The sequence below is a fragment of the Sinocyclocheilus anshuiensis genome, unplaced genomic scaffold, assembly GCF_001515605.1.
Source record: "Sinocyclocheilus anshuiensis isolate Anshui unplaced genomic scaffold, SAMN03320099.WGS_v1.1 scaffold454, whole genome shotgun sequence".
In the NCBI taxonomy this organism is placed as follows: domain Eukaryota; kingdom Metazoa; phylum Chordata; class Actinopteri; order Cypriniformes; family Cyprinidae; genus Sinocyclocheilus; species Sinocyclocheilus anshuiensis.
In genome coordinates, this window is record NW_015548217.1 from 4,441,578 (window position 1) to 4,463,258 (window position 21,681).

At 40.2% G+C, this 21,681-nt stretch overlaps 1 protein-coding gene across 29 annotated transcripts in view; it reads right to left on the minus strand.

Annotated features, from left to right (window-relative positions):
* Positions 1–571: 571 nt before the first annotated feature.
* Positions 572–21,681, minus strand: part of LOC107654059 (ankyrin-3-like) — a 164,097-nt gene continuing 142,987 nt past the window's right edge. For 9 of the 29 annotated variants that reach the window (XM_016440969.1, XM_016440968.1, XM_016440964.1 and 6 more), the window contains 15 exons: positions 21,472–21,597; positions 21,053–21,175; positions 20,603–20,629; positions 19,942–20,023; positions 12,983–18,829; positions 10,913–10,987; positions 10,479–10,610; positions 9,699–9,842; positions 6,986–7,679; positions 6,657–6,882; positions 5,249–5,335; positions 4,402–4,485; positions 4,137–4,274; positions 2,102–2,184; positions 572–1,556 (listed from right to left, as the gene is read on the minus strand). In XM_016440969.1, coding sequence (XP_016296455.1) covers positions 2,119–2,184; positions 4,137–4,274; positions 4,402–4,485; positions 5,249–5,335; positions 6,657–6,882; positions 6,986–7,679; positions 9,699–9,842; positions 10,479–10,610; positions 10,913–10,987; positions 12,983–18,829; positions 19,942–20,023; positions 20,603–20,629; positions 21,053–21,175; positions 21,472–21,597 — 7,851 coding nt within the window. In that variant the 3' untranslated portion in view covers positions 572–1,556; positions 2,102–2,118. Of the gene's footprint in view, positions 1,557–2,101; positions 2,185–4,136; positions 4,275–4,401; positions 4,486–5,248; positions 5,336–6,656; positions 6,883–6,985; positions 7,680–9,698; positions 9,843–10,478; positions 10,611–10,912; positions 10,988–11,728; positions 18,830–19,941; positions 20,024–20,602; positions 20,630–21,052; positions 21,176–21,471; positions 21,598–21,681 lie in introns of all 29 variants that reach the window. The other 20 variants (XM_016440987.1, XM_016440985.1, XM_016440984.1 and 17 more) reach the window with 13 other exon arrangements.

Genomic DNA, 21,681 nt, shown 5'->3' on the forward strand with positions numbered 1-21,681 from the left:
CTTCAGGACTGCCTATACTGGAGAGGTTCATTAATAATTTGTGAATTTCACCTCAAAATCTAAAGAAAAAAAAATTATGTTTTTCAAAAAGAAAATGAAGACTACTTTTAAGAACATTAATTTGTTTTAAGACAATTAGAAAGTGACATTTTATGGCATTTTAATTACATTTGGGGTAGCTACTGTAAAAAAAAAAAACAGTAAAATTAATTGTGAGGAAAATGTGCTTAATTGTAATGATAATAATGTCACAATCCAACAAATAAATATTGAAAATTAGTCTTAAATTACTCATTTCTTATGAATATGTCCTTTTTATCATGAGATTCCCCCTTAAAACGTTTGAATGCTTAATGTTGAACAAGAAAGAAAACACAGTGAGGGTTTGAACACAATTTATTATAAGCTTAAATAATTAATTTGATCATCCAGTGTATGTTTGTTTTTTCCATACATATGTTTGTTACCAGATCTATCATCCATGAATGCTTGGGTGATTTCTCAATGCACCAAAATCAAAGTAAAATTTCCCCCAAAACCACAGCAGCCTTGAAAAGTAGTGATACACTGCTAGAATGATTACAAATGACAGAAAGACTTCTACATCTTAGAGCCAATACACATGAGAACAGTTAAAAGTTCCATACCGGTGAGCGTTCGGATTGCAGATCTGTAACTGCATAGGGAACGTGTCGCTGTGATGTGATGGGACACAATGTATTTTAGTGAAGCTGAACAATGGTGGTGTGATACTGCCATCTTTCTAAAAAAAAAAAAGTGAGCATTAGCAAGGCTGTGAGTGCATCCATACAGAACATCATTCCCCCTTCTCTTGTGTGTTATGCTGTTTAGAAAAATCTAAATAAAGTGAATCACATGCATGAAAATATTAGTACTCTGAAGAAGTCTCTAAACAGAACTACAGCGGATCCAATGTTCATACCACTGAAAACCGCAGTAGGTTTGAAAGAAACATCCGTTGTTAAAATCAAGCTGGCTTTTTTTCATTTACAAACATTTTTCTTGCTAATAATTATACAAGTGCATGTGACGTTACACCGAAGCGTTCCCTTAAAATTGGAATCAGAATTGGTAGTTCATTCCTACACACTTGCCAGTGCATTACCAATATTGTGAGCCACCTTCAAATTTATACAGTGTAATTTATGTACATCATAAGCTCCAACAGCATTATACACCCTGACATCATGGGTCCGAGAGGAAAAAAATGTAAGGCGAGTGTAGAAGGTGATTCGAACGAGTCCCTCCTTTTCTGTCAATCTGCAGTATGTTTCGTGGCCTCTTTGGTCTCTCGTATCGGACGCCCCCAGTCGATCGAAACGTCACACCAACAAAGTCCTCTCGACCGTTAGCCATTCGGTGTTATTGACAGAAACAAGTTTTTTTTTTTTCATGCTCATGCGAAATCAAAAGCCGTCTGGCTGAAAGCCGTTTGTTTTTATGAAAGCTGCGGACACACGATCCTCATCCCCTGACCTCCTGCACGTTTCCAGTGATTCTCCTCGTAAGAAAATGGTTTTGAAACACTTTCAGATCTGAAACACAGTGAGATACAGAAACATATCAACTTCATTTATTCATTTAAGAACACAGCATAGCTTTTCAATTGATAAACAGTGGAGTCTAAAAATGTGAGAGTGCATCGAAAATCTGGTATTAAATAATTGGAAATAAGCAGAAAGCTTCAGGATTTCTAAAGCAAAGACTATTATGAAATATTCATGATTCTGCGCTATTTCTAGGCCACTAATTAAATCTAAACAACAACAATGAAAATCATTCCGTGTTGACTTTAGATGTCCAGTCATTGTGTAGGTTTACAATGCAAGACCCAAATGACCCTTCAAACACCTTGTCCTGGTCTGGACACAAAGGCATGAGCAAAAGAACAGTTGCATGGGCTAATTTGCTGCGTCTGCATGTCATCAGTGGGCTGCGTTTCAACTGTACTGGAAAAAGCGCTGTTACAAAGCACATTTCTCTGGTGACTATTGTGTTGATGACTATACACAAAAGCTACCGCCTGAACTGGCAGGATTCCACTCTGCTCTGCTTTTTACACTGAACCATATGAACTTACCAAAAAGAGCACAACTGTTACGATTGACCCATTTTCTCCCTTTGTCTTCCTTCCTTTTTTATGCCCTTCCCTCCTTCTCCAGGCTGAAACAATAAAAGCTTGTAGTTAGAGATGACTCGTCATACAGCAGAGCATCAACAGGGATATTACTCCCAATGCCCATCCATGGTAACACACAACAAATGTTATAAAAGAAAAAAAAAATGATTAGTGAGAAACCAATGTTCACTCTCTTTTTTTTTTTCAAAACCTATTTGTATACACCCTTCAGCCACATAAGCAGAAACACCACCTGTGCAGTCAGTGTCAATGAAGAAATTGTTTTCTCAAAATGAATTTAAAGGGATAGTTCACCAAAAAAATGAAAATTCTGCCATTAATTAATCAGATGCATGCTGTACATAAAACAGTCTTTGTAAACATGTCTGAAGATTTCGACAGAGAGGTTGACTTGCAATTTTTTGCCCAGCCTTACTTATTTAAGCCAGAATATACAGATGATGAACTAAGAGAGATGGACGTTCTATGTCAGAACGCCAACTCCTGCATCAGCAGCTCCACACGCATGCATCGTGGTACTCTCGTGAACGCGTGTCGAAGACTGACCACGAAATTGTTGTATAAAGTAATAAATAAAGTTGAATAAAAGTATTCTCATAGCTTTATAACATTACAGTTGAACCACTGATGTCACATTAACTATTTTAATGATGTCCTTGAAACCTTTCTGGGCCTTAAAAGTGAGTGTCAGTTGCGTTGCCTCTCTATGCAGGGTCAAAAAGCTCTTGGATTTCATCCAAAATATCTTAATTTGTCTTCCGAAGATGAACCAAAGTCTTAACGGGTTTGGAACAACACGAGGTTGAGTAATTAATTACAGAATTGTCATTTTTGGGTGAGCTATCCCTTGGACTAATTGGATTTTTTTCCTTCTGTTACCTCATGAAAACAAATACACAAAAATTACAGTAAAGCAACGTAGATAACTTACCTAGATAACATTAGGCTATCTATCTAGCGTAGTTATATACAGGTCAAGCATTACTGTTCTTTTTTTGTGTCGAAGACTGACCACGAAATTGTTGTATAAAGTAATAAAGTTGAATAAAAGTATTCTCATAGCTTTATAACATTACAGTTGAACCACTGATGTCACATGAACTATTTTAATGATGTCCTTGAAACCTTTCTGGGCCTTAAAAGTGAGTGTCAGTTGCGTTGCCTCTCTATGCAGGGTCAAAAAGCTCTTGGATTTCATCCAAAATATCTTAATTTGTCTTCCGAAGATGAACCAAAGTCTTAACGGGTTTGGAACAACACGAGGTTGAGTAATTAATTACAGAATTGTCATTTTTGGGTGAGCTATCCCTTGGACTAATTGGATTTTTTTCCTTCTGTTACCTCATGAAAACAAATACACAAAAATTACAGTAAAGCAACGTAGATAACTTACCTAGATAACATTAGGCTATCTATCTAGCGTAGTTATATACAGGTCAAGCATTACTGTTCTTTTTTTGTTTGTTTGCATTTGTGAGGTAACTCAAGATTTGTTACCTTGTCAAGATAACTTGTATTATTCTGAGATCATGAGAAAAGTAAGTTATGCTCATGGGAAAACAAAACATTCTAAAGTCATTTTTTCAGTTTCATTTGTTGTAGAATGCAGCCTAAATTAAATCAGCATAGCTTCAGCTCCATACTGAAAATCAATGGACATGCGGATGGACTCCAGTTGTAACAGTTTAGCGCATTCAAGCTTTTTCACCTCACCTATTTTTTTTGAGTCTGCTTTGTGTTCTAAATGTTTTTTAGTTCTGTGTTAGTAGCAACATTAAAAGTGTGCGGCCACACAGCTAGAGGGAACACATATCAGTCCACAGACGTTTTTCGCTCAGTTTTCCATTAATAAAGCCACTTCAAATCAAAATCAGAAAACTTGGGTTAGATTTAAGATACAGCAGGCTGTTCTGAAATGTTCTGCACACTGCAGGCCCGCACTAGCACTAGCATCAGCACCGCACACGAATCCAACCTCAGTATGCTCTCTGTGGGGCCCGGGGCCCCCCTGTTCCTCCTGCTCGGCCCTATTGGCCTGCCGGGAACGCTTCCCACGCTTTCTCCTGCCTTTCTCTTCCACACCAGCTGTGCGACGCACCACTTTACGGATGACCTAAGAGAAGGGTGTAAAGTCACGTCTCATGGTAATGGTTTAAACCCACACGGGGGCAGAAGGGAAGGGAAAAGACGTGGTAAAATGAGGAGACTGTGACGTTGCTAGGGATGGGCATGGACATTACTTTTCTGGTGACCGTGTTTCCATCTTCATCTGTGTACTGCTCCTCTGTCACAGTCTCAACAGGGATGTTTCTGGCCTGATCACCCTACAGAGGTGGGATGCACGATGAAACATCAGATCTTTTACTTTGTTTTAAAGTTTAGATCACACACACACACACACACACACACACACACACACACAAACATGAAAAAGTAAAAAAAGAAAAATAATAAGTGCTTTCATCAGATCTTTTTTTGGTTTGAGACAAGACAAAGTTTCAAGCCAAACGTGCTGATGACAACGGCTGAATGTATTTAGTCATTAAAAAAACATACAAATTAATTGTTAAATCCAACACTGCAGGCAAAAAAAGGAAAAAGCAGAAGCTGAGTGTCTTATACATCTTTCAAATGACATGCCAAAGACATAACTCGTTAAATTAATCCAGTAATTATTGACTTGATTTTTTATAATACACAGTAGTAGTGATGGGCCATTTTTTTTATACAGTCAATGTTTGTAAAATTGAGTTAAATTAAAACCAAATCTGTAAAATTAGTATTAGTATTAATAATAATAATAATAATAATAATAATAATAGTATTAGTAGTGATGCTAACCTTAACAAGCATCTTTAATTAATCAAAGATAGGGGAAGGAGCGGAGAATAGCGGAGAATAACAAAACATAAAAAAAGAAAAATAGATCACGCTAGAAAAATACACTCCAAAAATCACAGCAACGTCTGCATGAAAAGTGGCACTGTGCTAATCACTTCATTCCCTCTTAGCACACAGACTAAAAGCACACGCAAAGTCTGTAGCACACAAACCGGCCCAAATCTACAAAAGTACCACTCACAGTACCTTCAGAATCACTCTCCGCCGATACACTCTGGTGGTGACAGTTTCTTCCTCATCAGAGCTGGATTCATTATCTCTACGAGCTTCCTGCTAGAGTCAGGTCAGCACATTACAGCAGTGCATGAGCCATCAAACTCATATGCAGTGCTTCAGACCTTCAACTAATGTTCTTGAAGTCACAAATCTTCACTGTGCTCAAGAATTGAGCATTGATAATAATTATTTATTTCAATGGAGGATGTAATCACGTTTACATTCGCAGTTGTAATCAATCTAAGGTTAGATAGCTATAAGAAAAAAGTAACATTCTTCATCTGTCGAGGTATACGTGATGCATTTGAAGCATAATCAAGTACTTCAAGGATTAAATACAATACATGTCACGTCTTTTGTTAAACTTAGATTTGCTTATTGCTCATCTTTGTTGTAGCTTGAGACTTGAGAGACTGGAGAAGACATGATGACATTTGCAGTAAATTACTATAGCACGAAAGTTTGAATACAATGGAACTTTTACAAAGGAAGAACGCAAAAGAAATGGCGGACTCCCTGGGTAGTGAATTTAGGGTGCTTTTACACCTGTAGATCGATTGCTTTGTTCCGAAACAGGGATTCAAATTATTACAATGTTGATTTTTATTCTTGGTGCGGTTTGCTTTCACACGGCAAAGTTTCTAAACGGACCAAAATTGTTAATACAAGTCACGTGCGAGTAAACTGTCCTCTCATTGGTCAAAGTTCCACGGTTTATTTTCCAGAATTCCGCTCATAGCTGTCATCCGTCAAGATGGAACGACAACAGCTTCGAGGGCTTATTGTTATTGTTGTGTTTTTTGTTTTTTTTTGTAGCTGTCATTATATTAATTTATCATTTTGAACAGGAGTCCAGGATTCATCGGGAAAACATTTTTAAAATGCACCTAACAGTTACTACGATAAAGAGCAATAAGAAAGCATTATAAAATGAAAAGGCGCGCTTTGATTTTGAATGGTGAAGATGTGCTCACCCACAGACATTCACAGGTTCATTTTGAAGTATTAGCAAAACAACAAAATTAATGCTTTTCACGGAACTTACGTAATTACCCATTATACATTGTGATATAGCCTGGTTCATTGGTCCGTTAGATCGGAATGCTTTCTCACTACAACCGAACCGCTCCAGAGTTCGTTTTCAATCGAGCTGTTTTGGCGCAGATCCGAGCGTGATTGCCGTGCCCAAACGAACCGAGCTAAGGGGGGAAACGCGCCAGGTTCCGAAACAACGAGCCAGGTGTGAAAGCACCCTTAGTTCTGAACAAGGGAGAAGATAGAGAGACCCTGAGCCATGTGAGTACATGCTTGGTTAAAAACTTGAAAATCTACAGGGCATTGTTGTTCAACTTTTAAGGTCTCTGAAAGAAAATTTTACCTGGACTTTAGGCTCGGAAATGTCCTCCCCCCTGTTGTTTGGTCCTCTGTCCTCTAGAGCCTCACTGCTTACATCTTCTTGTCCTGAGTCTTTCCTAGCTTTGCCCTTTGGTTTGCTGGAAGACTCACTCGCGTCTGGTGACAAGCGAACTTGGGCTTGGAGCTCTGGATGTTCCCCATTTTGCCTCTCAGTTTGCACTCCAGGTTTTGATGACGTTAGTTCTTGGCTGTGGAGGCATCGAAGTTTGAAATACATTACTTGATTGATACCTAACCTGCTGAGCTTGTGGAATAAGAAAACAGTTTGTTGGTAGAGGTCACTGTTCTTACCTGGACTCTCTTTGCCCTTGTGTTTCAGGATTCAGTCCTTGGCCCAAAGTTGCCGTCTTCCCGTTTGTACTGGACGTCTCACTCTGCAGACCTGAAACTGAAGACATGTCTTTTTCTGCCAGCTGCACTTGAGAGAGGATCGCTTGCAGCCTCTCCTCAGTCATCTCCTCATCCTCTGAGCCTTCCTCCAACTTAATGTTCTCCAAGAGAGACTTTATCTTCTCTTGGGTCATCTCTTCATCTTCTTCGTCAAACCCAGACTTGCCACTCTCTCCAGGAGCTTCGCTGACTGATACACAAATGGGAAGCTTAGGTTGTACTTCCTTCTGCTCTTTTACTGGACTGTTTGGGAAGACATGTGATTCTTTTGAGGTTCCCTCACTGTCACGTTGTTCCGAGTTGGCTGCTGATTCTTTGCTGACACCAAAATCATCTTCAGCTGACCCATCCTCTTGGCTAACAGACTCTCGGCCTCCAATAGAGGTGTCCTCCGCCATGACGGCAGGCGGCTTGGCATCTGCAGACACTGGGCCACTAGTGCTTGGCAAGGACAGTTCACTGGGTCTAACAGGGGCACTAGAGGGGAACTTTAGCCTAATGTCCTCGCTAAAGAAATCATCTTGACGCAGAGGGGTAGGGGGCTCATAGGTCAGCTCTGAGGGACTCTTGAGCTCCAGCTCAATTTTGTGGTAACCTGAGTGATACAACACAGTGAGATGGAGGCGAACACCACTTGTGCACAATGCCACAGCAACAGATGTTATGACAGAGGCCTTTGAAAATGTCATGGAGGTTCATGTTGATGTTAAGGTGGCATTCTGAATTGAATAAGTCCTAACTTGATGGCTTTAAAGGAATATTCTGGGTTATTTGCAGAAGTTAGAGAAGTCCCACCTTAAAAATTAGATAACTTCACAACTCAAATAACAAACATTTGCACAGAATTTAAGTGCTTTAGCAAAAACAAGCTTTATATTTCAGCTTTATAACCTTCTGGCACATTTGCCCCATCATCTTGCCTCTTAGACTCCCATTGTAAGTGGATTACTTTTGAGGAAAAGTCATTTTCTGTGGTAGTCAAAAGGATACCACAGATGATCAATAGCAGGTAAGTTATCCCAGAATACTCCATTACAAATATACCATTAAGGTAAGCAACATATAGTATAATTAGTATAGTTATAGTATCTGAAAGTGTAGTTCACCATGTAATTTTCAAAGGCAGATAATTACAACACTAAATATAAAGTTCAGGAACAGTGGGGTCTTGACGTAAATGGAAGAAGATGGGTGATGATGATGGTGAGGAAAAGGACTGTTTGGTCAACACTTTAAGGTTAGGAGATACAAATGATGTAGATGAAGTAGGGGCAGTAGAAACTGTCATGGACACCAGGTTACAGAAAAATGGAGCAAGACAAGATGTTGCAGATATGGTGTTAAAAACATGAGATGTATCAGGATGATGTTGCTATATGAAGATAAGAATGCAGTGTTAATAAGAGCGAGTTACCATAGCATGAGTGAAGAGCTGTAGCAAGAGCTAGCACTAATTTACTCCACCAAAGACAGAGCAACTACGCTAAACAGTGCTGCACCACTGTGCTTTGAAATGAGGCAAAAGTGTTGCTATGAAAGAAGTTGGTAGGCAGTGGAGAAGCAGCTGGTCTGGATTTGCAGCAGAAGCACTCTATCAGGAAGGTTCAGAGGATTCTGGGATACTGGAGGATCAGGCAGCCTGACAGCAAGCAGACATTCCATAGTAGCCAGACCCATGCTATTGATATTGCTTCCAGACTACTGAGTTACTGTTAGCACTACACAGAGAGAAACATTAAGGCTATCATGCTGTAAAAGCAGGTTGAATCCTATTATGTTTTCATGTATGTTTAACATCTCAGAAAAAATCAGAAGAGAAAACAGAGTAGAGCACTATTGCCATTGCTAATAGCTACAGTAGTTGGTATACTTTGGAGAGGATACTTTGTATACACATAAACATAATATTTGTCTTAATATGGTATGAACCAAATCTTAAACCCATCAGATCCAGCACACAAATCAGAATATAAAGCCTTAAAGGGGTCATATAATGTTGCTAAAAAGAACATTATTTTGTGTATTTGGTGTAATGAAATGTGTTTATGCGGTTTAAGGTTCAAAAAACACATTTTCAGTAGAGCACTATATATGGCTATTGTAGTTCTGGAATTTGGCAATTAATTTTAATTTCTACAAAAGCATGTATCATCAATTAACAATATCAAATATGAAAGGTTTATTCATAATCATTGGTGAAAACCAATGTTTTTTTTTTTTTACTTATGGATCCCAACTGTTGCTCCATATAAATTTATTGTAATTTCCACTATTATTAAGATGGGGTTAAGTTTTGATTCAGCATTAGCTTAAGTCATATACTATATAGATGCATGCTTTAATGCTTTCATACAAACATACAATCATAATAATTCAATATTTATGATTACACTGATCCCTGACTGGTCCAACACCAGGCTGGGAAATAGCAGTGTTGATAACTGGCGAACCTAACTAATTAGAAAAGATTGAGATTTAAACTTAAACTTCAGTTTAAGTTTATACTAGGTTTGAATTTAGAGCAATAAGTGTTTTGCCATGACGGTTCTATGAATCTACAGATTTGTGAGAGACATAGAAAAGTAGAGTTCAGGTAGATGGGGCTAAACTTTACCATCAGCCTGCTCCTGGGAAACTGCGCTATCATCTGCAAAACATCTTGTGCCTGAAATGTTACCATAGTCAAATATCGGCCCTTCCAGCAATGTCACAATATCCAGCCGATTGAGCTTAGTCAGGACTGCAGTTAAGGCATCCGCTAAAAGGAAAAAAGAAAAGATATTCATGATTGCACATATTAGCTGAACAATAAATTTAGCCTTTAAAGGTGCTGTATGTAGGATTGACACCGAGTGGTTGAACTACATATTGCAGTCCAAATTCAAAATATCGGAGAGGGTTTTTTTCACCCGGCCCCTCCTCCTCAGACTTGACGCATACGCAGATTGCCAGATTGACGATACCAACAGGAACGAGCGCACTTGACGATGAATGAATTGAAATATGCTGTGTTTTCCGCCAACTGGCAACCCGAGGTGACGAAATACAATTGGGTAAACTGGCAGTAGGCGGGTTTCACAAACCAAAACAGACCGACATTCCGGCCCGGAATGCACATTTTCAAAGGAGAATAACTGACTGTAGCACTGTTTTTCAGATAAACAAGTATGTTAACTTAGCATGTTTCTTAAATATCTGCAAACATATGGTATTTTTTTGCTTTAGTAGAGTCAAAAACTTACATACAGCACCTTTATGTTATTTCTCTTATAATGGCTGAGAATATGATTTAGATACAGAAGTCTGTCTGTCCCTGCCCAAACCCCACCCACCTTTCTCCTCTCCGTATGATTCACCCTTATTCAGAAAAGATGTAGTGCATAGGCACACTTACTTGTAGCGTTTTTACCATCTCGGCTAACCCATTTCTTTAATAGCATGAAACTCTGAGCTGTCAATGAGTTGGGGTTTTCCACACGGATTTGATTTATCTCATCAACCGAAAATTCCATTTCCCTGGCCAGCTCTGCAATACATTAAAAATAGATTAACGACTCCTCTGTCTTAACCACTCCCCCGTACACATGTGCGCAGTACTGCAGTGACTGCAGATGGCACACCCTACTGATCACAGCAGCACCGATGCTTTGAGAAACAACAACAAGTAACGCGAAGCCATATGTGCAAAAAAATAATAATACAAAAAAAAAAAGTAAAATGTGACATTATTTTCACAGATGACATTATTACAGAGATATAAACATATAGGGTATATTTGTGCTAAGGTGTAATGCAACACTTTGTCCTCTCGGTGGTGTCATTTCTTACCAGTCCAACTCAGGCCAAGATGATCTGCCACAATTGCCATACGTACATCTGTTCTTTCACAGGGGCTCTGAGGGCCTGAGAGCAGAAGATGGAAAGTCATGAAAATCTTTAAAACATAATATTCAGAGAAGTTAGAAAAGTAATAAATCAGACTACCCTTTTCTGATCTAGTCAAGATAATTAAAAGTGTGGGGGAGATTTTTGCATATTTTAGCTACAACAAAATGAGTCCATATCCAAATAACAGGTGAGGGGAGATTGATCAGAAAAGAGTTGCAAAAATATTTTGATATATTCAGTTATCTTGTTAGTTTTTGTTAGTTTTAAGAGGTTAGATTTGTAAAGAATGCATCTAACCAATCTAATTGGAAATGTTTAAACCTTCTGACAGTATACTCTTACCAGAAACACAACAAATAAATCACAAAAAAGACACGATTCAAATGTCTCTACAGCTACAGCAGAGGGTCAAATGTGAATTCACAGTATCAAATGAAACTAAACATGCGGCATCTTTGGTGCTGTGCTAGGACTGTGTGTCTGCGTGGGCTCACGAGATCTATAGGCTTCCTTAGCACCTTACGCGAAACTCGGAACCAATAAAAATGGCCAGCAAACCCACTCACACTGGCATGCTACAGTAAAACTGACTATCCATAGAAAGAGATCTGAAAACAGGTTTAGAGACCAGCACACAAGTACACAAAGAGAGAGAAAATGACAAATGACAGAGATGACATCTACAGTCAGGTCACACCACAGGCAATCACAACGGCTCATGCAACTAAGATCATACAAGTTTAAAGTTTTACAAACTATGCTTGATCTCCACGCCGGGGGCCACTTGAGGCCCAGCACCCTGACTGCCTTCACCTCCATCAGTCCTCCTACTCCTCCTCCTCCTGTCTCTGCCGGACTGCTCAACCTGTGATCTCACGTCTCTAGCAGACCTGGATGTACTGGAGGGCTGCGACGCTTCTGATAAAGATGTGTTCCTTGATGTGCTGCTTTGTTCATCCTTATCATATGCCTGCATCTTTTTCTCTTCACTGGAAAGGCAGTCCACAAGCTTTACTGCACTACTAGGTTTTGAAGTACTAGAACTTTTGCCAACCTCATATAGGGGTTCCTGATCACATTTACTGCCTGATCTACTCACTGGACCGGGTTTTGATCTTTTGTTGGTGGTTATCGTTTTGGTTGGCTGTGCTTTACCTTTCTGGTTGGCTATTGTGATGGTCCTACATTTCCCAATTGGTGAGGAACTAACATTTTTGACCTTCATCATTGGGATTCTAGATTTAGGCTTCACATCTGGGAATGGATCTAATCGATTCCTGGCTACTGGTCTAATCTTCTGAATTGGTCTCGAAGATATTAGATATTTTTTACAACCCAGTGGTGGATGAGGTGCTCTCACTGGCAACCTAGACTTTGGTGGCTTTCTTGTAATGTCTTTGCATTTGGAGATTACATCATTATTCTTTGTACTGCCATCCCTGAAAGTACCAGTGTCCTTTCTGACTGAATCTTCACATGGGTTTATTAATTGAACTGAGCAAAGATCAGACATTAACAGCTGTTCGGTTTGTATGCCGCTTTGTAGCAAGCAGTGTGTTCCAGCATTTAAGGCCTCAAGATTAGCATTATTACTGCAGTTTCTGGAATTACTGGAAGTTGTCTGGAGGTATGTTTGTGGCTCTGTCGATGAGTCTGTCCTCTGATTGTACTTGCTTGTTCTATAGGTGTCTGGTCCTACTTGATGTGCAGTTTCTGGTGTTTGACCTTGTGAACTATCCGAGTCTACACAAACAAAATCTCTCCTCTCAATGTTGGAAGATTTGAGTCCTACCTTAAAAGACGAACATAAAGAACTGACTTCTGAATAGGGGGGAGGCTCCATGTCATTAGATGTGTCTGAGTGGTCAGTGCATATCTGAATGATATTGTATGATATAGCCGTGTTGTCCTCCATCTTAACTTGTGCTCTCTCAACTATCTGTGGATTTGAGGTGACTGCATTTGGTTTTCTGACCCCATCCCCTATCCTCCCTCCTAATGTATGCTCACCGATCTGAAAAAATTGCAGCCTCTCTTCAACAAAATCCCGCTTGCTCATGTCAATCGCACCACTGCGGGTCATCTCAAACATCTTCCCTTCGTGGAAAGGGAAAGGGTTTGGCTCACTAGTTGGTGTGCTTTCATCGGTTGGAGTTCTTGCAGGAGTTGTGTCAGGGGTTGTTGCTGTAGACTTGTCATCTACTGCTAGCCCAAACGGCTTGGGCTCATCATCTTTAATTCTAGCGTCCACTACTTCATCTTCTCCTCCCTTGCTTGACCAAGGATCAAAGCCTTTTGTTGCAACAGTTTTGAAAGGAGTATTAAACTCCTCATCTAGCTTGTAACTAAAGTAAGTGTCTGACAATCCTTGATCAGACTGTTTTCCATCCTTTTCACTGTCCTTTCCATTCCTTTTGTTTGAGGGATCAGTCTTAGCTTTGGTCTTTTTGTAATCCTCAGCTGGTGATTCTTCATGAATTACTTCAAGTTTACTTTGGCAACGGTCACTTGGTCTAGACATATTATCTGATGCCCAAATATCCTTTCTGTTTTCATTGGGAAATCCAAATGGTTTGGCAATAGGTTCACTTAAGCCGTCATCCTCATCTTGAAGTTCATATCCATCAAGAGAGTCAATCTCAGTGGCATCAGTGTCATGAGAGAACTCTGCCGTTGTCGCTATTGAGCAATCTGTGATGGACTGATCATTGCCATTTTGTTCATAATCATAATCTTCTGCTTTTCCATTACCATTTTCCCCTTGTTCTTTATCGTTCCCATTCTTGTCAGGTTTTTTGGATGGGCTTTTCTTCAAATCTTTGTCCTCATCAATCTTAAAGGTATATTTCTTTATTGGAATAGGTTTAAAGACAGATTCCTCCTCCTCACTTGAATCGCTATCATTAGCTCCTGGGGGCACAGGAGATGGAGGCTGGACTCTTATTATAGGTTCAGCAAGATGTTTATCATGCTCCTCTTGGAGATTTACTTCCATCAATTCAGTCTCAGCCTCTGAGGAAGGAGTCGACCCTTTTTTCTCAGGCTGTGAGGAATAAGAATCCAAGGGTGGTGGAGGAGGAAACTCTATATATGCAATTCTTTTGTCTTTTGTCTCCTGGCCAGTTTCGTGCTTACCATTGGCTCTTTTTTCTGGTCCAGATTCTTTCAAATGAATAGCTTTGCCTTGCTCACTATCTTCTGACTCCTCTGAAACCTCAGCTATTGGGCTTGCAATACCTGGCATAAATGCAATAAATGGATCAGGGGTTCTCGAGGTGAGATCATAGCTGACCTCTTCTGAGCTTGGTGTCTCTGGAGTCATAGGACTTTTGCCAGAGCTATCAATAAAAGAGAACTGTTCTAAAGTGTCATCATCTGGGCTGCCTTGAGGAGATGTGGGCTGTTTCTGTTTAACTGCATAAATTGTTCGACTTTCTGAGCTAACCATCTTTTTGAATGTTCCATTGGTTCCTCCTCCTCCCATTTCTTTGTCAGACTGTTTCCCTACTTGAACACTTACATAGACTGGTAAAGTTTTAAGCCCTTTGAAACTTTCTCTTGTTGTAACGGTGGATATTTTTTCGACCGAACTAGTGCCACTTAGACCACTTGTTGTTCTACTTTCAGCAGAGACTTCTTCAGACTTATTTGTTGCAGCTTGCTCTCTCTGTAACTCTGAACGGCCCTGAACCCTGGCTTTGGTCAGGGTAGGTATGTGCGATGGGCTCTTTTCAGATAATTTAGTTAATGTGTCTTGATTTGCCTTCTTTGACTGATTATTGCCTGAGGAACCAGGTGATGTTCTCACAGGAATATGAGATTCTGTCTTTTTCTTAAGGGTCTTTATCTGAAAGTCATTCCTATTGATATTATCCTTAGACAATGAAGCTGTTTTAACGGTCTCATTTTTAATGTCACTCTTTAAATACTGCTGCTCTTTAATATCATTAATTGCACTATGCCTGTCTGCAATATTTCCATCTTTCAAATCTTGAGAGTCAGCTTTAGTAGAGAACTCCCGAGTTTGATCAAACTCTTGATCTTTCATTTTCTCAAAATGTGAGGCTCTTTTAACAACATTATCTGATGTGGTAGATTTTTCAGGTAAACATTTTTCACCTGACTGCTTTGAGACAATAGTACTGCTGCTAATGTGAGGGGTTACTTTACTTTTATCGGCTTCTGTTCGTTTTTTAGCAGGTGGGTGTCCTTCGTCTGTGGAATCAGCTTTTGAGGGTTTTGAACCAGCGTAAAACTGATACACTGGTAATTTACTTTCTGGTAGTTTCTTAACTGGTTGTTTTGACTGTGTTAGAGGCACATTCTGATCCTGTTTCTGCGCTTCTATTTCAAACTTTTGTCGAACAGAACTCACTCTAGAAGTCTTAACTGGGACTGGGGGGCCTGCATCACCTGTCTTTGCCTGCTTAGGATCTTCGTGCTGTTTTGGTTTGTCCTCACTGAACTGTGACAGCATATGCCTCTCAGGACTGTTTGGCAGACTTGCACTTGTCCTTTCGTTTGTGCTGCCAAACATCTTCTGTCTGCCTTTGTCCCATTCCTCAGCTGCAGTCTTTTGCTTTTTCTCAGGGCTGCTGCACATTGAGCTCGGCCCTGACCGTGTCTCTCTTGATAATCTTGTCGGTTTCTTTTTCTCAGGGGACTTGAGCTCATCATTTAACTTTTCAGTTTTGTCCCTAAAAAACTGTGAAACCTCACTCAGTTTCTCCTCTGCCTCTTTAATGGTCCGATCTACTCTATCTTCATATATGAGCTTCTCTCTGTTCCTGTCCTGCCTATCCTGGGTGAATCTCATCCACACTGCATGTTTAGGGCTACCGGGTTCTGTGGTATAATGTAATACTGTAACTTTGTCATATTGCTCATCTTGTGGGGGATATTTACCTGATTTGTCTGATGCATCCCTTGCTGACTTTAATTTGGACTCCTTCCTGGGGCCAGCTACTTTTTCTCCATATATGCCTTCTGCCCCATGTACCTCAGTGGCTACGCTATGCACCTGGTCTGCCACTGAGTCCTCAGTATCAGAATGTGATATGTCTAATTTATCTGAGAGCAACATTTTCTCAGCAAACCTGTATGACTCCCCTCTCAACTCAGATAACTCGTCATCATGATACTCAATAGAATGCTGGCTTAGAAGTTTTAAAGCTTTATATGACTCATCTGCAATAAGCTGAGCTGAACTGGGACGAGACTCTTCTTCTTGAGAAACAGGTGTATTGACTCTGGATGTGTCTAAGAAGGACGGCAGTGATTCCTCAGCAGTAAGTTCCTCCTCATCTTGAAGAATCTCATAATCACCATCAACCCTTTCAACAAGCTCTTTGAGACCTTGGTCACTCCTGCATATAAACTCTGGATGCTTTTTAGTCTCTCTGATTATAACTTCTGTCGGGTCAGTTGTGTTGCCCTTTTCTATATGCACCTCAATAATTCTCTCAACTTTTGGTTTTTTGTCCTTTTCGAGGAACCGTGGCGACAATTCATCTCCTTTAATGGCATCTTGGCCAGCTTTGTGCTCAAATAAACCGGCAAATTCTTTGGAAGGGTCTCTTCCAGACTGAAAAGCTTTCATTAAGTCTCGGACTGACATTGTTTCTTCAATCCTGTCAGAGCCAGCATCTTTCAGTTGAGGTTTGTGGTAGACCATTCGAGTTGTAGTGGTGATATGAGTTTCTTCTTTGACGCAGGCCAGTTCCTCAGAGCTGGCTTTCATCTGCAAGGCTTTTACCTTATCTTTGATCGAGCTAACTGCTGGCTCAGGCTCAAGCGGAGGCTTCAAAGCTGCTGCCTCATCCATTAGTGGCTCACAGACCTCCTCAGGATGTTCATAGCTCCTGATGACGTGAACAACCTCAGTTCTGGTTTCTGTTATGACAGGGGGAATAGGCACATCTGTGAAGGGGGGTTTGGGCCCTGTGCTCTCTGCACTTTGAGGAGCTGATGGGGTCTTTTCACTTCTGGTTTCAAACCCACTATCTGAGAGGGGACTCTTATCTTGTTCATGGGAAAAGTCATCAGGTGATTCCAGGATAGCATCTGTGCCACTATAGGTGTCTGCTAATTTACTCAAGTCTTTCTCTGAGGGAGAGGTCCGCATACCTGTGGGTGGCATTTTGAGCTTGTGCTCCGGTTTCATGGTACGCTTTTGTTTTTCCTCCCCTTCCTTCTTTATTTCATCATACCTGCTCTTTACATCATCTATTTTTGAAAGGGAACTGGCACCAAGATCATTCATTAAGTAATCAACCACTTTAGCTAAATTGAGATCTTTGTCTGGCACTGACTGTGGCCCGACAGGAAGGGTTGGTTCAAATGTTGGCAGGGAACGCAGGGCACTCTGTCGTGCCTCCTCAATTTCATCTTTGGAGAACTCTTCCCATTCATCTTCTGAGGCCCTGTCTTTACTTGAGCTTTTGGCCTCGCTCAGGACATCTTTTGTGAGAATTTCACTAACTTTGACAAGGTCCTCTTTAACTTTCTCAACCAAACTGAAAGGCTCTTCATCCTCCATCCTGGACTCTTTAGAAACATGCGAGTGGAAGCTTTTGGCTGCGGTTGACGAGTCAGTTTGTAAGATTGCAGTCATTCTTATCAGATCTTCCTTCATATCTGCCACATCCTTAAGAATCTCTTGACTGGATGTCAATGTGGGTGCGGTAGCAGCTTTGAGGACTGTTGGGGAAATAAAAAGTGAGGGCTTTGAGGGTTTAATTCGTGATGTTGAGGACTGTGCTTGGGTGTGTGTCTGAGGTGTGATTGTTATTTTTTCTGGGAGTTTCTTCCCCTGGGGTTCAGGGAGCACATTGACCACGGAGAATACCGGAACGGACATGGAAATGGATGATACTGATGTGGTGGTAGTGGCTGGTGATCTAAGGGTATCGTAAACAGAACTTGATAAATTTGATCTTAAAGGTGAAGATACAGATTTTAGTGCACTATAGTTTGACGTTAAGCCAGCAGTAAGTGTTTTCTCAGCCTCACTGAAGGCTGCACCAACACTGGCCGTAGCTGCTTGAGTTGTGGCCTGTATCCGTTCTTGTAAGCTGTAAACCCCTCCTGTAAACAGACGGGAAGATGCAGAGGAGGATGAGGGGTATTTTATCGGTGAAATGGATCCATTTAACAGGACTGTTTCAGTACTGGATATTGTAGGCTTAGCTGATGAAGAAAGCGATGACAGCATCGTACCCCTAGATGCATCTGTGGTTGTTTTAATAGAGGACAGGCTTGTTATGTTTCGAATGGGAGAGGACGCTGCTATACTTGTGGGGGCCAGGGTGGATTTGAATGATAAAGACGTGTATGCATTTGTGGCTGACTTTATAGAATCAGCTTGCGTCACTGTGGTGAAAGTTCTGTCTAGCATGGATCCAGGTGATGAAATCAAGTTAGCTCTTGAGGACAATGAAGCAGTGAGCCCCTTAATGAACACCGGATCTGTGCCAGAGTTACCCGGCGAAGACAGGAGCCTGGAGGAAATTTGAACTTGGTTTTGAGGTTGCTGAACCACAGCCTTTATTGGAGATGACATAGATCTGTATGTTCTAATGGGTGATGCTACATCGCTAACTGATTTTGCAGGAGAAGCATTCGATGTTCCTAGGGTGGACTTGATTGGAGAAGCAGAGGAAATTGACCACACAGACTTTAGTGGCGAAGCAGATGGCGTGTTGGAAGGTGAACTGGAGAGGGAACCCAGTCCACATTTTGTTTGCCCAGGGACGGTAATAGGAGCAGTCGACCATGCCTGGTACGATCTTGTTGAAAAGACAGGTTTGTGAGCGTAACCAGCAGGCAGTGTTCTTGTTGTACTTCGTTCAACTGTTTCTTTAAACAGACAAATGAAAATCCAACATAAAGTCAACAAAAAATGGTGGAAAAACAGAGAGACCAGAAGGAAAAAAATTGGTCAGTGGTGATTGTCTTATAAGGTGTAGAGCAGCAGTTTTATGATGTGAAATGTAACTGAAGATGAGGATGGTGCCAAAATAAAGATGATCCAAAGAGTTTCATGGCCCACAAAGGGTTCACAAAACAAAAATGAACAAAGCGCATACACACAAAAGTATGACAAAAATTATGTACCACAAAACGTAAAATGGCAAGACAAATGCACAGGACCAGAGTAAAACAATTTCACTTTTGACTTTTGATGTGCTAAATTTTCCTGTGACTGACTACCTTCATTTGCTACAGTGCCTTTTATCTGTTTGGTTTAGAAAAAAAATACAGATCATTCCCAAATCTGTGTATTTTGACAAAAACAGAAGACTCAACAAAACAAAAAGCATCCTTGTTCCTATGCTACAGCAAAACATATTATGACAAATGCAGGCTAAATAACTACAATTTAAAGTTCATAATATCGCTCACATCATGCAGATCTGAGTAACCTTAGTGACAGGCAATTCAGTGCAAACTGTGAAAGTACCCGAGAGAATCTACCTGTGAGTCTTCATGCATTTCCTTCAAAAATGCATTAAATAATTATGCACAATCACAAAGCCAAAAGGAGCAAGACTGGTTGAAAAACAGGAATTAAAAAAAGGGAATGATTTTTTACTTTGATGCCATAGTGCATAAAGTTTTGCAAGTCACTCAAAGTAAAATGTTATGAAAGTTACAAAATATTATTCTTGCTAGTGTGGGTAAAAATGAACTAATAGGGTATATAACATCTCATAAGCATAGGGCAAGCACGGCACACCAACTGAAATTCCAAATTTTACATGCAAACCAAACTTTACAAAAAACAAAAACAAACAAAAAAACAAGCATGTGGACTCTGTTCATGTATGGTAAAAATGTGCAGATAAAACAATGTTTATGCCAGTTAATATATCATAGATGGTCACAGTAAGTCACATGTTAGCTTAAATCACTTCCAAGAATTTGGTTCTCAATATAAGTTCATATATTAGTGAAAACATCACACTCACTCGTTCCAGGCTCGGTCAGATAGCTGTAGCGCTTACGTAAGGCTAGAGATGCAAAGGTATGACGTCGTTCTGGCTTTTCAGTCTGTAACAACAACAAAAAGAATCCTATCAGTTTTCTCATAATCAACCCTGCTTAAAGTTTAGCTAACTCCCTTATTGTTCTTTCCTTTTGAAAAAGCATTATGACTATAATATAGGAACACTGATTTGGAAAGTTTTTTTAATAATTTTCTTTATATTACTGTACTCTTTACATTGGGCTGGCCTATATAGTCTCTATTCACATCAAAGGAAATCAATGCTACATTGATTTCCTTCAATTCATTCTAAAGGCCATGAAACAAAAAGAATAACTACAATCGACTGGGTCAGTGAGATCCTAGGCGCAGATGACCAGTACTTTGTTACGCAATATTAACATTAGTTTTTCTCCTCTAAATTAAATTTGATATGCTTTGATATGTGATCCACCTAAGTCTTGACAGTGTAGGCAACAGTACTTGGTGCATGGATGAGTAAAAAAAAAATCAGCTTGCAGAAAGTTGCAGCAGCATGCTGTATATGTACTATATGTGTACCCAAGTTAAAGCCGTCTTGAACAAATAACCCAGAGCTAAAGCAACTAGCACACCACATGGAAATGAGGGGACAGCACTATTACCTCTTCCTCAGGATCTGAATCCACATCCTTTTGGTTCCCAAGATGCATTGCAGAAACAGAGGGGATAACGTAATGAAGAGCAGGGGGAAAGAAACATCAGGATGTGAAAAAGGCGATTGAGAGCACACTAAGTAAAAGTTACCGCAAAGCCACAGTGAAGGAACATAAAGGGGTAAAAAAGAAAAAGAGAAACAAAGCACAGAGCCACAACCACAGAAGCTGTTGAAATAAGCACAAGCCTGTGCACCTTCAGCCAAAGCAAGATCCAAATCAAAAGTGTGATTTGGGTCAGCCACAACAACAACAACTTGAAAAAAGCTTGAAACAGATAAAAGACACACTCAGGCAGTTTGAGCCAAGTTTGACCCTTAATGACTAGGAACACTGCTCTATCTTTCCTGAGTATGAAGATGGCATGATATGACACAGATGATCAGAGTTCAGCCTTACCTTCTTGAGTCCTGGCAGTGTGATGTTTAAATTACAGATAGCAGTCTGAGCGAGACCCTTGGAAGTTTTGGGCTCTCTGAGGAAGGACAAGCGGCCACATGGCTCTTGGCTGCTGTCTCTGATCTGCAGATGACAAAAAAATGTTACTGGTAATGAATTAGTTCTTAGGTCTGACTTGCCCAGAATTTGCTGGATAATAGCTTGTAGAGAAGCAGCCCATCTGAAAGCTGGAAAATACACAAGAATGCTAAAGTGAAAAGTCACAACATGCGAGGAGCTACATGTTTCTCATTACCTTCTGATAGCTCAGGGTCTAACAGAAATTGATGCTGATTTTAATAACAAAACAATTTGGCAGGCAGAATGTATTACTAATGTATCTAATTGTCATGAAAATGCTAGAAGAAAAAACGATCTACCTTCACACAGAACGGCAGTCTGTTTTCTTTGAAAGCATAGAAGTTAAAAACCAGCTGCTGTCCGGCTTTGGTCAGAGGGGCCAAATTGCCATAGCAGTCCACATAGATGGGCTTCCCTTCCAGCACCTTTAAAACAGTCAGCCGTGTCATGCAAACCACATTTTATAAAAATGTTAATGTGCAAAAATCCTAATAATATCTCATAAAATT